At 37.0% G+C, this 16192-nt stretch overlaps 1 protein-coding gene across 14 annotated transcripts in view; it reads left to right on the forward strand.

The window, feature by feature from the left end:
• EIF4G3 (eukaryotic translation initiation factor 4 gamma 3) overlaps window positions 1-16192 on the forward strand; it is a 315733-nt gene that overhangs the window by 233674 nt on the left and 65867 nt on the right. For 11 of the 14 annotated variants that reach the window (XM_047873067.1, XM_047873072.1, XM_047873077.1 and 8 more), the window contains 4 exons: window positions 3428-3561; window positions 5419-5538; window positions 5925-6035; window positions 11517-11687. In XM_047873067.1, coding sequence (XP_047729023.1) covers window positions 3428-3561; window positions 5419-5538; window positions 5925-6035; window positions 11517-11687 — 536 coding nt within the window. The remainder of the gene's footprint in view (window positions 1-3427; window positions 3562-5418; window positions 5539-5924; window positions 6036-11516; window positions 11688-16192) is intronic. The other 3 variants (XM_047873080.1, XM_047873070.1, XM_047873073.1) reach the window with 1 other exon arrangement.

Raw genomic sequence — 16192 nt, forward strand, 5'->3', positions numbered from 1 at the left:
CGTTGAAAAAAAAAATTAAAAAAAAAAAAATAGACAACAGAGGTGCACCTTGGTGGCTCACTCAGTTGAGTGTCCAACTTTGGCTCAGGTCATGATCTCATAGTTCATGGGTCTGGGACCCACGTCGGGCTCTGCACTGACAGTGTGAAGCTTGCTTGGGCTTCTCTCTATCTCTCCTCTCTCTCTGCCCTTCCCCCCATTCGTGCTTTCTCTCTCAAAATAAATAAACTTACAAAAATTTTTAAAATAAAATGGAGAACAGTAAAAAAATGTCAGTGCATTACTGGAGTAAGGGTAGACCGTGTTTTAAGAAACTTTTGTATCTTTTATATATGTATTTGTTCTGGGTCATAAAGTCGTTATATTTCTTATTGTGAGTTGTAGTCAAAAATGTTTGAAAGTCACTGATTATTGATACCACTTTAATATACTGGTCTTTTCACTACCAGTAAACTGCTGCTAATGGGTTTTATGAAATTGTAAGGCCATGCTATAGTAAGTTTCTTTTTTAACTTTAAGGATTCAATGTACTGAAATTACTTCTAAAAATCTAGGCTTGTATCATATCACGAAGTACTTGTGGCTACCAACAGTCCTTCAGGAGATTGAGACGCTTATCGTGTTTAGGACCATGTCAGCTATATCTCTGGGAGTCGGGGGGGAGTGTATTTTTAGTAACCTCTATGCCCAGTGTGGGACTCAAACTCCCTCCCGCAAGATCGGAAGTCGCATGCTCTACGAACTGAGCCAGCCAGGCACCCCCTGTCAGTTATATTCTTATCCTTCTATTTGGCAAGGAATAAGTACACAACTATAGACCCCAACTGTATTGAAACACTAAACTGCCTTTTGCCTCTGTAACATACACTAGCAATAACTAGAAAAAGGGCAGTTTAAAATTTAGGTCTTAGGGGCCCCTGTGTGGCTTGGTCAGTTAAGCATCTGACTTTGGCTCATGTTATGATCTTGCAGTTTGTGGGTTTGAGCCCCGCATCAGGCTCTGTGCTGACAGCTCAGAGCCTGGAGCCTGCTTTGGATTCTATGTCCCCCTCTCTCTCCTCCTCTCTCCCATTCATGCTCTGTCTCTCTCTCAAAAATAAATAAACATTGAGGAAATTTTTTAAATAAAAATAAAATTTAGATCCCAATAAACTGTCTGCCTTTTAATGAATACAATAAGGTAATGAGGATTTGGTTGAAAATATCTGCAGTATTCTGGGGCGCCTGGGTGGCGCAGTCGGTTGAGCGTCCGACTTCAGCCAGGTCACGATCTCGCGGTCTGGGAGTTCGAGCCCCGCGTCAGGCTCTGGGCTGATGGCTCGGAGCCTGGAGCCTGTTTCCGATTCTGTGTCTCCCTCTCTCTCTGCCCCTCCCCCGTTCATGCTCTGTCTCTGTCCCAAAAATAAATAAAAAACGTTGAAAAAAAATTTAAAAAAAAAAAAAAAAGAAAAAAGAAAATATCTGCAGTGTTCTCACAGGCCATCATGAGTCTATCACCTACACCTTAAAAACCACTAATATAAAGTAGTAGTATCATGAAGTGATCTGGGGCATGGATTTGATGAAAGTTTTGTTAATTAAAAGAAAAATGCTGTGACTTGCTTTTATGATCCAACAAAAATTTCAAGAAATTCTCCAACTTTATATAATGAAATTAGGATTATGAGAAATAATAGCTGTAACAATAGTCATAGTAACAAAGTAACGCTATGGCAAAAAACTAATTTAAAATTAATACTGAATGTATTAACTCTGAGGAGTGCTGACCGGCTCAGTCAAGAGAGCATGCGACTCTTGATCTCGGTGTCATGAGTTCAATCCCCATGTTGAATGTAGAGATTACTTCAATAAATGCAACTTATAAAAAATCAAGAGTGTGTCAGGATTTTTGAAGAATATGTGCCTTCCCAGTTTTGTCTCAGCAAGCAAGTACATTATTTTCTTCACAGTAAACTGTAGTCAGCAGTGCTAAGGGGTTATTATCCAAAATACATAAAGAACTCATACAACTCCACAAAACAAACCCCAAATAATCCAAGTTCAAAAATGGGCAGAGGACTTGAATAGACACATGAGAAGATGCTCAACATCGCTAATTACCAGGGAACTACAAATCAAAACCACGATGAGATACCACCTCACACCAGTCAGAATGACTAGTATCAAAAGCAAGAAATAAATAACAGTGTTGGTGAGGTTATGAAGAGGGAACCCCCATGCACTACTGGTGGGAATAAAACCATTGCCATTGTAGCTACTATAGAAAACAGTATGGGCGTTTCTCAAAAAATTAAAAGTAGAAATACCATATGAGTTAGTAATTCTACTTTTGGGTATTTACCCAAGGAGAACAGAAATAGAAATTCAAAAAGATATATGCACCCTCATGTTTATTGCAGCATTGTTTACAATAGCCAAGATATGTAAACAACCTGTGTGTCCACTGATAAAGGAATGGATAACAAAGATGTGTGTATATACATGAGTATGTGCATGCATGCGTGTATACACACACTGTGAAGTATTACTCAACTGTAAAAAAAAAGAATGAAATCTTGCCATTTGCAACAACATGGATGGACCTGGAGGGTATTTTGCGTAGTGAAATAAGTCAGACAGAAAAAGACAAATACCATACGATTTCACTTCATATGTGGAATCTAAAAAACAAATCGAAAAACAGAAATAGACTGATAAATACAGAGAACAGCCTGTGATTGCCAGAGGGGAGGTTGATGAGGGGTTGGCAAGAATGGTGAACAGATTAAGAAGGTCAGACTCCCAGTTACAAAATGAATAAGTCACAGGGATGAAAAGTACAGCACAGGGAATATAGTCAATAAGATTACATTAACTTCATATGGTGACAAGGTGCTTAACTACACTTACTGTGGTGAGCCTTTATTAATGTATAGAATTGTCGAGCCACTGTCTTGTGTACCTGAGATGAATACGATATTGTAAGTCAACTATACTTCCAAAATAGAATAAACCATTGTCGGGGGGAAAAAAATGTATTTAACTGCTTAGCCGTTTCAGAATCTTAAATAAGTTATTTGTGTTTGTTTTGTGTCCTTTTGCCTTTTCCCCCCAAAATATTTCCAAGTGAACAACCAAAGAATCCATTTATATGAAACCAAAGAGTATTATTAGATTCCTTATTTCTGAGATACTGAAGGGCTTGGTAGTTTATATTAAGTGGTTTCTGTAATAATGTCAGTTTATTATCCAAAGGTATCCAGAAGAGATAAAGGAACAAATGGCAGTTTGAAATTTTTACATGACATTTTCTGAGTGTAGCTCAGTGTTTGCTTTGTGTTTCTGTCTGTGACAAAGTAAAGTCAGTACTGTAATCTAATTTGTACTCTTACTGGTTATATATATAATGACCCTATAGACACTTGTCTGCTTACATCCCTTTTTCTAGATTCCTGGAAGCCTGCTGATACTGAGGGCAAGAAGCAGTATGACAGGGAGTTTTTGCTGGACTTTCAGTTCATGCCAGCCTGTATACAGAAACCAGAGGGCCTGCCTCCCATCAGTGACGTGGTTCTGGACAAAGTAAGCAACATACTCAGAGAAAGCTATGTCTTTCTGGTGGGAACTGGTTTTATCAGTACAAATACATGAAGTATGAGCAATTTTTAGGAATTATTAGACTAAATATTTGAATTCTAATATATGTTCATGTATTATAGTTTTCCTACATCGTGCTGTTGGATTTGAGGTTTACTATAGATTGCTGTAACCTTGGGGTTTGGCCCATATTTGAGTGGTGAAGTTTCAAAATTGATTAATTGTCTGCTTATTCCAGTTGCCTAGTGATATGGTGAAAAACGTTTGTCTGTTGGGCTACTATGGCTAAAGTGATATGGAGCTCTTTCTTCACTATTCTAAAATTTCAGTATAGAATTAGAATGGCATTGAGGACAGGTCAGATTGTATCTCAGAATTTCCCTAATACATACTTACAGTGATTCATCTTCACTTTTGGCAAATAAATAGGCACCCTTTCTTTTAACATCTGATCCTAATGGTGCATACAGAAAATTAGTACAGTGTTTATTTTGTCTTTATTAAATTAAAAAGAGTAGAGTCAGATGCGTATCTGCCCAAGTAACTATACACACACACACACACACGTGTGTGTGTGTGTGTGTGTGTGTGTGTGTGTGTGTATATATATATATATATATATATATATATATATATATATATAAAAATAAATGATGAACCAGTGCTGGTGACCAAGCTTAAAATACTTTTCTTTTGGGGCGCCTGGGTGGCTCAGTTGGTTGAGCGTCCGACTTTGGCTCAGGTCATGATCTCACAGTCTGTGGGTTCGAGCCCCGCATCAGGCTCTGTGCTGATCGCTTTCTCAGAACCTGGAGCCTGCTTCAGATTCTGTGTGTCCTCTCTCTGCCCCTCCCCCGCTCACACTTTGTCTCACTCTGTTTCTCAAAAATAAATAAATGTAAAAAAAAAATTTTTTTTTAATAAAATATAAAAAAAAATACTTTTGTTTTAAAAAGAAACTATTAATCTTTAGTGACGTGTAGATGGTAACTATCTTACAGAAAGAGATATACCTCTTTTTGAGATTCCCAGCAGCTGCTTATCCAGACCATATTTGTATTAGTTTCCTCTTTTAAAGCAATAGGTTTTCTTATTTCTCTTGGTATCTAAATCTCTCTTAGGTACTTATTTGGTAGTGCTCATTTGAGACTACTTTACAAGGGGAGGTTTTATATACACTTAAATTAGATTATCCTCTAGGAAATAACTCTTCTTGTCTTCCTAATAGTTTTCTGACTGCATCCATTTATTAGTTGACTTCTCCCTGAGCTACTTAGCTTTTTTAGTCTGTAGTCACATTATATGTCTATACCTCCAATTAATAAGGCAAACCAAGTGAGATTTTAAATGGTGATCACACATGAAAAATATCTCCTTTAGAGACTTACTGTCACTCAAAATACATACTTTACTAACTGTAAGGCAACAGCAACAAAATCAAAATGAGCTATGGCAGGATTCCTCTAGATAAGTTGCTATGATGTCCTGGAGAATATCCTGGAAAAAAATCCCCAAATTTGCTCCTAGTTCATTGGTTCTCATAGCTCTTCTTGTGCCATTCTGCTGGTCCTGAGTGTCTGGTAAGCCAGTCTACTGATTGTGTTTAGCCTCCCCTCGGGAATTTTTAGGCCTAATCAGTCCCAGGGCACCAGAAAGCGATTGCTGACCTAAGGGCTCTAAGGCTAGTCTGGAGGAGGGACCATGGTTCACATAGGACTTCGCTCGTTCAGAAAGCCAGTGCTTATCATTTTAGCTGATCCATCTTTTCTGTCTAGGTTTTTGCCTTTTTGGCACTGAACGCTTTGGAACTTGTGTTAAGCTTTCCTTTGCTTCTTTGTGCAGATCAACCAACCCAAATTGCCAATGCGAACTCTGGATCCTCGGATTTTGCCTCGAGGACCAGATTTTACTCCAGCCTTTGCAGATTTTGGAAGGCAAACCCCTGGTGGAAGAGGTGTACCTGTAAGTGCAAGTTTCCTACAACCCAATTAGTTACAAACTGTCATAGACTTCATGACATCTTGTCTCACAGCAAGAGAACGGCTTTTTTTCATTGATTCTTCTAACCAAGAAGAAGTGGAAGAGGTGAAGACTCTCCTTTTTTCCATACTAATATTAAAGCAAATAAAGAATACATTTGAGTCATTTTTACTTGAGAGAAGTTGGTCTGCATTAATTTGGTCTCGATTTTTTTTTTCATATGTTTTTCCATTGAAATGAACTGCAGATGGATTAAAAATAGAGCCAAACTTAAATAGGATTTCTGGTTTGTTTTGAGGTGCCCTGATACAGTTGAGATCTCTGATGACATTCAGCTAATGGTCATCTCTTTGTCTTTGTTTCTACAGATTTGCAAAGTGCAGAGCAGGCATGGATCGCCAATTCTGGAACAGAGCAAAGCCCCAGCTTGCGCTCCACTGGCAATGTCGCACCCACCCCTGAAGAGCCTGCCTCTTGGGGTGCGCTGAATCTTTTTTTTTTTCTTTTTTTTTTTTTAACAAGAGTCTCTGGTGTTACGATATTTTCTGTTTTGTTCTTCTCACTTACTGTAGGTTGTGAAGTCAAAATATGAACAAATGACACGTACAAAAGAGTGCAGTATTCATAAACTGCAGGTTGCCTTTACACCCCCAGTAGCAGGCTCTTCAGCGGTAGAAGTGACATCACCAGTGGAGTTATGCTGGGGCACTGCCCTGTGCAGGATGCGGCAGGCTGTGCCTACTCCATGCTTTGTAGACTTGCAGAAAGCATGGGGGAAAGTTGCCGATGATGTGAATACCTTTTTTTCCCCCCACGTTGGAATGGTATTGAGAGCGCTTAATTGAAACTCGGGGAGGAGCTGGGGGTTTGATATGCATTCGCAGATCACCTTGTTAAGACAACTTTATTTTATGTTTGTAAAAATATTTTTATTTAAGTTGACACTTTTTATTTCCCCATCACCTTTTTATTTCTGGAATGGCAACTTTTGAAACCTGCTTCGAAATAAGACTGTATCATCAGAAACTAATGCCACTTGGTAGAGATTTGAATTATTTGTTGTTTGCCTGCAGCCAGACACTAATTGAAAATACCTCAGTGCCTACAATGTGTTGGAGGCTTTGCAAAACCTACAGAAAATATCCGTAATTTGAAGCATATTATTTAGTGAGCATCAACATCTTAAAGGTATCTCTGTGTGTGATATTCTGTTCTCACACAGGATTGAAACAATCTTTATTTTCTGTAAATACTAAATTAAAATTTTTTTCTAAAGAGTGAAAGTCGTTCACCAGAAAGTCTTTCACCAGAAAGTCGTAGAAAGCAGCTTTCTAGAAACCATTTGATGCTTTATTTTTCAACATTTCCCTTTTTGGTGATTTAAAGTTGTGTTTCTGTTAGCGTTTATTTGTGTTTTAGTTTCAGTTTTGATTTATATCTTTGTTTTGCCACACATTGGAAATAACGTTGATGCTGTTTTGATTTCTCTCTGGTTAACAGCATCTGTCCTTATCATATTGCTCTGTGTTGTTCGTATGTCCTTCACAGAAGGTATGATTTGTTGCGTCTCCTCTTGCAGCGTGTGCTGTCTGTCCCTTTTTATCACCAGCTCACTATAGAATTAGGTATAGCTAAAAGGAAATACTGTGAACTTAGAATAAGCTCCATTTCTTTTAAAACACTGAAATTAGAAAATGAATTTTGAAACTATCACAATGTATGTTTGCCCACTAATCTACATGCTTGCTTGTATCATATAAATGAGTTATTTGGTGCATTCAAAGTAATGTGATTGGAAATGAGCCATTATCAAGAATTTGTAATGTCTCCAAAAAAGTCAGTTTTAGTTATTTCACTTTCTTTAAATAGCTCTGTCATGTGACACAAGCTAATTTTTAAGCAAAATTGAGACTCATCAGAGTAATACTGATATGTTAAGCCTTAATGCAAGTAATTACTTTTCCAGCATCTCCCATAGCTAACAAACATTCTTTGCTTAATTTGTGCTGCTTCCCTTGGTATGTTGTTGTAGATTCAGATGGGAGTTTCATAGGATGTAGATGTCTAACATATAAAGGAACAGTTAATGATGCTGTTTGGGAACAAGCAGCAGCCCTGCTCTTCATAGTTTTTGGTTCGGAACTTCCTCTAATCATTTTTCCCAGCTTCCCAATTGACTTATAAATGATTATCACCCAAAGATCTTGCGATCTACTAGGTATGGTTCATGGTGTGGCTTAAGTAACTATGACTCCTAGTATGAACTTTCCTGCAAAAGAGGTGTTATAAAGTATGTTGAATGCATAGCAATTGTTTTAACATGTCATATGCAGTTACATAAAATCTTCCAACATAAAGGTCTTTTTATGGATAGTAACGTACATATCCATTAGAAGCACTCAGGCAGTATCCTCTCTGTAGTTTTTTAAAAGTCAGATTACTTAGGGGCACCTGGATGGCTCAGACGAAGTTGAGCATCTGACTTACACTCAGGTCGTGATCTCACAATTTGAGAGTATGAGCCCTACATCAGGCTCGTTGCTGTCAGCCTGTCAGTGCAGAGCCTGCTTCATATCCTCTGTCCCCCTTCCCCCCCGCCCCTCTTCTGCCCATTCCCTTTCTCTCAAAAAATAAATAAAACATTAAAATAAAGAAATAAAAGTCAAATTACTTAGGAATTGTGATGCTAATTTTAATAGTAATCTGGGTAGACATCACAGAAAGTGCCCCAAAGGAAATGTATTGAGAGAGAGGCAGTGGGCGTAGACTAGTAATTTCACATTTATTTAGCTGAGCTATTATAAAAATCCTAGGGGTAAAGAGGTTTTCTGAGTTTATATCATCCTTCCGTCCTTAAAGGAACACTTGCTTATCTTTCTTCAAAACTTGGTAGGATGAATATTGGTCCTGTTTTCCTTGATTAATCCAGGTAAGCAGAGGAGTTTGAGATTAACAGTCTCCGAAGGAGATAAGAGCGATGTGTACTAAATTCTAAAGCAGAGATGGGTATGACTTCTTATTTAATACATTTAAGAGAAATATATGATAGTCAGTAAAAAAGTTTAAACTTAAGTTCGTCAGAAAAAAAAATCTGCAGCTTACTAGTTTATCAACGCCAGATTTTGATGCTTTGTTTGAGTTGTGCTATTTTTGGACCCTGAGCCCTGAACACATTGTACTTTAAAATTCCTCTTTCAACCTGGAAGTTCCTCTTCCAATCAGGATTGTTTCTTTTAACAGGCTTTGTTTTTTGTTAAATATTTCCTCCTTAGCTCATAATACAGGATCCTGGGTTTTGTTTGTGTTTAGTAAATAAATCATTCATTATATATGGCACATTTTCTGAAGGGTGCGATACATTTCACAATTGTATTGTTTTCCACACACATGCAAAGGACATGAAGTATTTAAGGGTAATTATACCATTACAGATACCACTTTTTTAAAAGTTCTTTTTCTTTTTTTTTTTGATGATCACTTACCTGTTTGTTTGTTTTTTAATGTTTATTAATTTTTGAGAGAGAAGAGTAGGGGAGGGGCAGAGGAGCTGAAGTGGACTCTGTGCTGACACCACAGAGCCCGATGTGGGGCTTGAACCCATGAGCTGTGAGATAATGACTTGAGTAGAAGTTGGGCACCCAACCGACTGATTGAGCCACCCAGGTGCCCCACCTTACCTAGTTTTTAAGGTCCTTTTATATCCTGTATGTCTCTGATCCTCGTAATAACTTTGTAGGTAGGACCAGCATTTAATATATGAGAAAACCTAAGTTCAACAATGTTAAGAGACTGGCTCACAGTAACTTTGCTTATAATTAGCAGAATTGAACTCAGAAGTCCACACTTCTTTTGTCTTCTAATCTGCCTCTCTTTTCTGCTGTACCATAGTCCTCCCAGGTAGTGTAAACATGAGTACATTAGAGAATAATTTATCAAGTGTGTTAAGCATTTATAAGTATAATAAGTCCGTTGGGGACTCAATATACTTGGATAAATATTTGTGAACAGTATCTGTCTTAGTTATAGCCAGTGAGCCAAATAATAATTTTTAAGGTTGCCTTGGGAGCTTGCACATAGGTGATAAACCAACTCTTTATCTGGGACTAACAGCTCATGTTACCTTTTCAAAACGTTTTTTCCTTTCAAACGTTGTTATCTATTTAGTAATGTTTCTCACATCTTTATATTTTCTGCAGCTCGCTTGAAATCTATACATACTTAGACCTGGTAAAGGCACCTGGCATAAGTCATATTTACTTTGTAGATTCAGATTTCATGGTATATTCATTGATGTTTCCAGTACTTTCTGGAAATGGAAATTTCCTACTTCATTCAAACATAATTAAAATTATATCCCAAATTATGCTTACTATGGCTCTTACCTGATTTTGACATAATTACCTTTCATTACAGCCATTAGTCTTTGTTCTTAACAAATTCTTACATGCACATGCATGGATTAATTTGAATGTCTTGTGATAGAATTGTTTATATGAACTTATTCAAGTATTGAAAAAGATTTAACTCCTGTAAGTGAACACTAGAATATAACCTGAATTATAAAAATCAGATAATCGGTGTACTGCATTCTCTTATCAGAATTGTTTTGTCTGGGCTACTATATCAATGTTTCAGTTACAAATAAGTATTTTTATAGTAGTACTGTCCAGTTTAGCCACCATTCCCTGTTAGTACTTTTCCAGCTTGGTCCTCTTCAGTTCTTTTTTACTTATACCGTGTGTGGTACCTCTGCATTTATCTGACCTCAGGTTTTTTAATGTTTGCTAAGTATTCTGAGATTGTGTCTTTTATGCTGAGTGCTTAGCTAGATGTATGTGACAAAATCGGTTTGTATTGCCCAGAAATTCTATCTTTCGATCCTGATACATCCTTGATACTACTATTCCTAATTAGGGCAGATGGTGAAGTATAATTATTGTTGAAAGGCTTTCAGGCTTATGAGCTTAGGCCTAACTAAGACCATGTACCTCTTAGAACCTGTTTTTTGTTTTTGTTTTCAGTATATATAAAGCATGAAATTTAAGTTTCTGCTTCCTTTATATACATTCAAAAGGGCAGTATTGAGGCACTAAAAGAGATATGATTCTGATCTCTAGGTCTTGTGTGAAGTTTTTTTTTCTTCCCTCTTGAAGTCTAATTACAGTATTTAGTTAGCATTTAGAAAATGGTATATCAAAGAAAGTAAAGGCTGTCAGTATGCAACAGATCTGGGAGTAGCAGAACTTAGTATCAATCCAAGTGTTTAATCTTAAAAATTATTTCCTTGCATTTAAGATCACAAGTATTATGGATATTTTAATACACCGCGTGTAACTTTTCCTCCATTATCTCTTGCAGTAACCATTCGTAATTTGACGACCATTACAACATACCAGCAAATGGTTTTTAACAGAATGAGTACAGTGGGTGGGACTCTAGCAGGAACTTCGAGAGATCCATTAAAATCTATAGTAAGGCTGGGTGTCTACACTACAGAGAATTTTTGTGATAAAAGTGCATTTTCGTTTCATGCTGCAAGTTTAGAAACCTAGTTTTTGAAGTAGATTTGTAACTGTGATGATTACTGCCTATGAATTTTTATGATTATTCAAGTCAGCAGTCCAAAGTCCCACAACAAGTAAAAAATAAAGCTTCAGTTTAAAGGTAGTCTTTTTTGTTAGAAACAATAGCAGTATCAGACATAATTTTTCATCACTTTATTTTCAGAATTAAAAACAGTAGTAGTGGAGAACATTACATTGATGGTATTCTAAGGTTGTCCTCTCACATCCCCCCCCCCCCCCCCCCGCAAAAGATCACATCTAAAGTGAGTGCTTAATACCCATCTTTACATCTAGGAAGTGCTTGGTGTGATCATCAGGCTTGACTTGAACAGCACAGAAGAGGCAGTAAATTTTAAGTACTCTCTGTAGATACAATAAAGAATATTCTTGTCCTAGTTGTTGAACGTTGGACCGCGGAGATCTCAACCTGGCCAGAGAAGAGAGCCCAGGAAGATCATTACAGTCTCTGTGAAAGAAGATGTGCACCTGAAAAAGGCAGAGAATGCCTGGAAGCCCAGCCAAAAACGAGACAGCCAAGCTGAGGATCCTGAAAACATTAAAACCCAGGTGAGATTAGAAGTACATTCTAACATTATTTTGGAATTATAATGCTGTTGTTTTAATTTGCTTTAACTTGTCATTTTGTCCTATTAGTATATGTAGAGATTTTTAAGACTTTAATTTTTTTGCTTTTAAAAGCATTATCGTAAAAGGTCTAGCATAATGGGTGCCAGATATCTCTTGTGTTTGTTTTTCAAGACACTCTATGTCTAGAGGGGTTATATGTCCTAGACTTCAGTCATTCAGGCTTAAATCAATGTTTGCTTTTCTTAAAAATGTGTTTTTAGGTTCTCAGTGAGTACCCTGTGCTAGTCTAGTTAGCATATTGCTTTATGTCTCCTTGTCAGGCTTTCGTTTCTAATAAGTTAGAATTGAGAAACCAATCATGTTTTAGTCTTTTGGAATAAAATTGAATTCTTTGCATCTTTCTATGCATACCTTCCTGCAGAACTCCTTACGGTAAATTGAATGAATTCCTTTAATCCAAACAAAATTTGTTTTTTTGTCAAATTATGTCATCTTGATTCATCATTTGCTATACATACAATGCCATTTCCTGTCTTTAAGTTAGCTCTGTTATCTTTTTTGGATGTTTTTGCTTCTAGGCACCAAGACTAGAGTCTCCTCTTGAATTTTGCACCTGTCAGAGCCAGGCATCACAGGTCATATGCTGACTTTTCAGTGTCTCATTCCTTAAATATCTTTCCTCTCAACATGAATGGTTTAATATAGCAATCAAAGCTTTAGCTCTGGAGACAGATGCAAGTTCTATTAGGCAGGTTTTTAATCTCAACTGTAAAGTGAAGATACTGATATTACCTACCTCATTGGACTATTGTAACAATTAAATAAAGTATTATAAAGCAGTTGGCATGCTCCCTAGAGCCCACTTGGGTACTCAGTAGGATGTTCCTGGGTCAGAGTGTGCCTTATAAATCTTGATTTTGATTCAACACCAACGCAGAACCACATACATAGTATTTACTCAGTATACTTGTTGAATGAATAAACTAACCGATGGCAGTTGTTCATATGAAGTCAAGACCAAGATGAATTTATTCATCACAAAGCCATGCTCTCGAACCTTAATTGGCTACTTGCCTTTGTTCATCTTTTTACAGATTGCCCCAGATATTTGTCCGTAAGTACGCCCTTCTCCAAATTCACTGAAATCAAGTACCTAATCTTTCCTGAATTTGTTTTCAGTGTATCTCAGCTTTGGAAAAAAAAAACCTTCTGCATCTCTCCTTCCAATCCCTGTGAGAAGTGCTTAATGATAACATGCCTAAATAGCTTGCAAAGAATTAGAATTCCTGCTGAATCTTTATCATTGATGATGAAGATGAGGTCTTGTTTTAGTAGTTAAGGCACTAATACAAGTACCTTACTTCATTCGATTCTTGTAGCAGCTACCAAGGAGGCAATAGACTGTCCTTCTTTTATGTATGAGAACACTGAAGTTTTGAGAAGTTAAATTACCCAGAGTTCTCCCTATTGTTGGTTATTTCAGAAACATAATAATAATATTGCATTGATGTATCATTCATTAATTGGCTAAGTTTTCCTTAGTGACTAAAGCAAATCTAGTGAAGAATTAATAGACTTCTTTTTTAGGACAGGTACAGTTCTCTTGTTCTTGAGAATTTTTCTTCTAAGTCCCGGAGCATCTGTGTTTCATTCCCTCTCCTTTTTCTCTGCTGCATAGGTGCACATCACGTTCACCTGTGCTCCTGCTAATTCTGTGCCTTTCCTTTTTTATTGAAACAGTGGTTTTGTTGTCACCTCCACTTCCAGAAAACTCTTTCACTTGGACTTCATTCCTGCCACTGTATTCTAATAACACTATGAATAATACCAATGGCCTTATTTTTCCTAGATCGTAATATTTCATCTTTTCCATGAGGGGGTTCTCATGACACGTCTAGACTCCTACCACACGTACTGGTTCCTCAGGTGGTTCCTGAGGTTACTGCTCCTGTCTCTCTTCTCTTGCTACAACATTCCTGCCATTTCTGCCTGACTCCTCTACCTGAGGAACTGATTTTGAGCTCTCCACCCTAGCTTTTAAACTGTCTTTAATGACCTCATTTTCAAATAAATAAATAAATGCCTCCTTTTGTCTTACACACTACTTTTGTCTTTGTACACTTGCACACTAGTCCTCTGGTCTTTCCTTGTTTTTCTCTAGTCCCCAAAGAGAAAACCCTCACACATAACTCCTTCCTTTTCCCTTTCTAAAATGACTTCTTCCCTTTCTTTTCATTTGGGTAGTTTTTTTTTTCTTTTTAATTTCAGTTTCTATTTAAGTACAGTTGAACCACAGTCGCTCAGCTAGCTATTTTTGTTCCTCATAACCTGGCTCAATTCTCATTTGCTCCCTAACCATTGCCTCTGACCTCTCGTGTGTGTAAACTACTCCCTCCTGTGGCTCCTACTCCACCTCCTGTTTGCTCTGTCACTTCACTTGCAGTTACCTTGTCTCTGCAGCTAAAGTTCAGTAGTCTGGAAGGCAGTTAACTGTACCTGATTTATACACTGTATGTATACTGTTTATACACTGTAATGACTTAACATTTGTATGTACTGCAAAATTGATCACCACAGTTAGTCCAGTTAACATCTGTCATCATACAGAGTTACAAATTCTCTTTTCTTGTAATGAAAACCTCTAAGAGCTACCTCTTACCAGCTTTCAAATACGTAGTATGGTATTAACTTCAGTCACCATGCTGCGCATTACATTAATAACTAACCTTCTTTAATCCTATTTTTTAGCTTAAATTATCATCTGAAATATGTGAAGATATTTGAAGGTTTTTTTTTTTTTAATTTTAATTAACTTATTTAAACTCAAGTTAGTTAACATACAATGTAGTATTGATTTCAGGAGTAGAACCCAGTGATTCATCACTTACATATAAAACCCGTGCTCTTTCCAACGAGTGCCTTCCTTAATGCCCATCACCCAGGTAGCCCATTCCCCCACCTACCTCTCCACCAAAACCCTCAGTTTGTTCTCTGTATTTAAGAGTCTCTTGTGGTTTGTCTCCCTCTCTGTTTTTGTCTTATTTTTCCTTCCCTTCCCCTGTATTCATATGTTTTGTTTCTTAAATTTCACATATGAGTGAAATCTTACAATGTCTTTCTCTGACTGACTGATGTCGCTTAGCATAATATACTCTAGTTCCGTCCACATTGTTGCAAATGGCAGGCATTCATTCTTTTTGATCAAGTAATATTCCAGGGTGTGTGCGTGTGTGTGTATGTATATATATATATATATGTGTATATATATATGTGTGTGTGTGTGTGTGTATATATATATATATATATATATATACACACACACACACACACTCACATGCACACACACACACCACATCTTTACCCTTTCATCAGTTGATGGACATTTGGGCTCTTTCCATACTTTGGCTATTGTCAATACCTCTGCCATAAACGTTGGGGTGCATGTGCCCCTTTGAAATAGCACTCCAGTACCACCTAGTAGTGCAATTGCTGGCTCAGATCCTAGCTATGGGATCCATAAGTTGTGTGGTAGATATTGGTTTAACCTTATTAGAAAATGCCAAACTGTTTTCTAAGATGGTTATTGTAACAGTTTGCATTTCCACTGGCAAGGCATGAGAGTTTTAGTTTTTCATCAGCACTTGTTATTTTCTGCTTTATAAATTGTAGCCATTCTGATGGATGTGTGGTAGCATCTCCTTGTTTCAATTTGCATTTCCAAATGAATAAAATATTGAATAAGCACATCTTTTTAGTGCTTATTTGCCATTCTTATATCTTCTTTGGTAAAATTTCTGTTCATATCTTTTGCCCTGTTTCGGTGGGTGGTGGTGTTTCTTATCATTGACTTTTGAGTGTTCTTCATATATTCTGGATACAAATCTTTTATAAAATATGTGGTTTGCAAGAATTTTCTCCCAGTCTATTTTGTTGGTGCATTCTCTTGATAGTGTCTTGTAGAACAGAAGTTTTTAACTTTGATCATGTTGGAATGTATCAACTTCTGTATTCAGAGGTTGTATTTCTGCTGTCGTATCCTAAAAATCTTTACATAACCCAAGAATGCAAAATTTTTCTCCTTTGTTATTTTTTAGAAGTTTACGGTTTTATGTTTTACATTTTGGTCTGTGATCCAGTTTTAGTTAATTTTTGTGTTTCATGCAAGGTATGGATCTAGGTTCTTTTTTTTTTTTTTTCTTTTCCTTATGGATATCTAGTTGTTCCAGCACCATTGTTGAAAGGATTATCCTTTGTCCATTCAATTTTCTTTGCGCCTTTGTTGAAAATCAGTTATATGTGAATCCAGTTCTGGACTTAGATTCTATTCTACCAATCTGTGTGTCTGTCCTCTGACCGATACCACACTCTGTGTAGTAAATTTTGAAATCAGGTTGTAGGAGTCCCCCAACTTTGTTATTGTTCAAAGTCATTTAGGCTGTTCTTTTTTTTTTTTTTTCTTTGACTTTTCAGAGTCAAATCGGCTT

This window comes from Prionailurus viverrinus, chromosome C1, assembly GCF_022837055.1.
Source record: "Prionailurus viverrinus isolate Anna chromosome C1, UM_Priviv_1.0, whole genome shotgun sequence".
Lineage (NCBI taxonomy): Eukaryota > Metazoa > Chordata > Mammalia > Carnivora > Felidae > Prionailurus > Prionailurus viverrinus.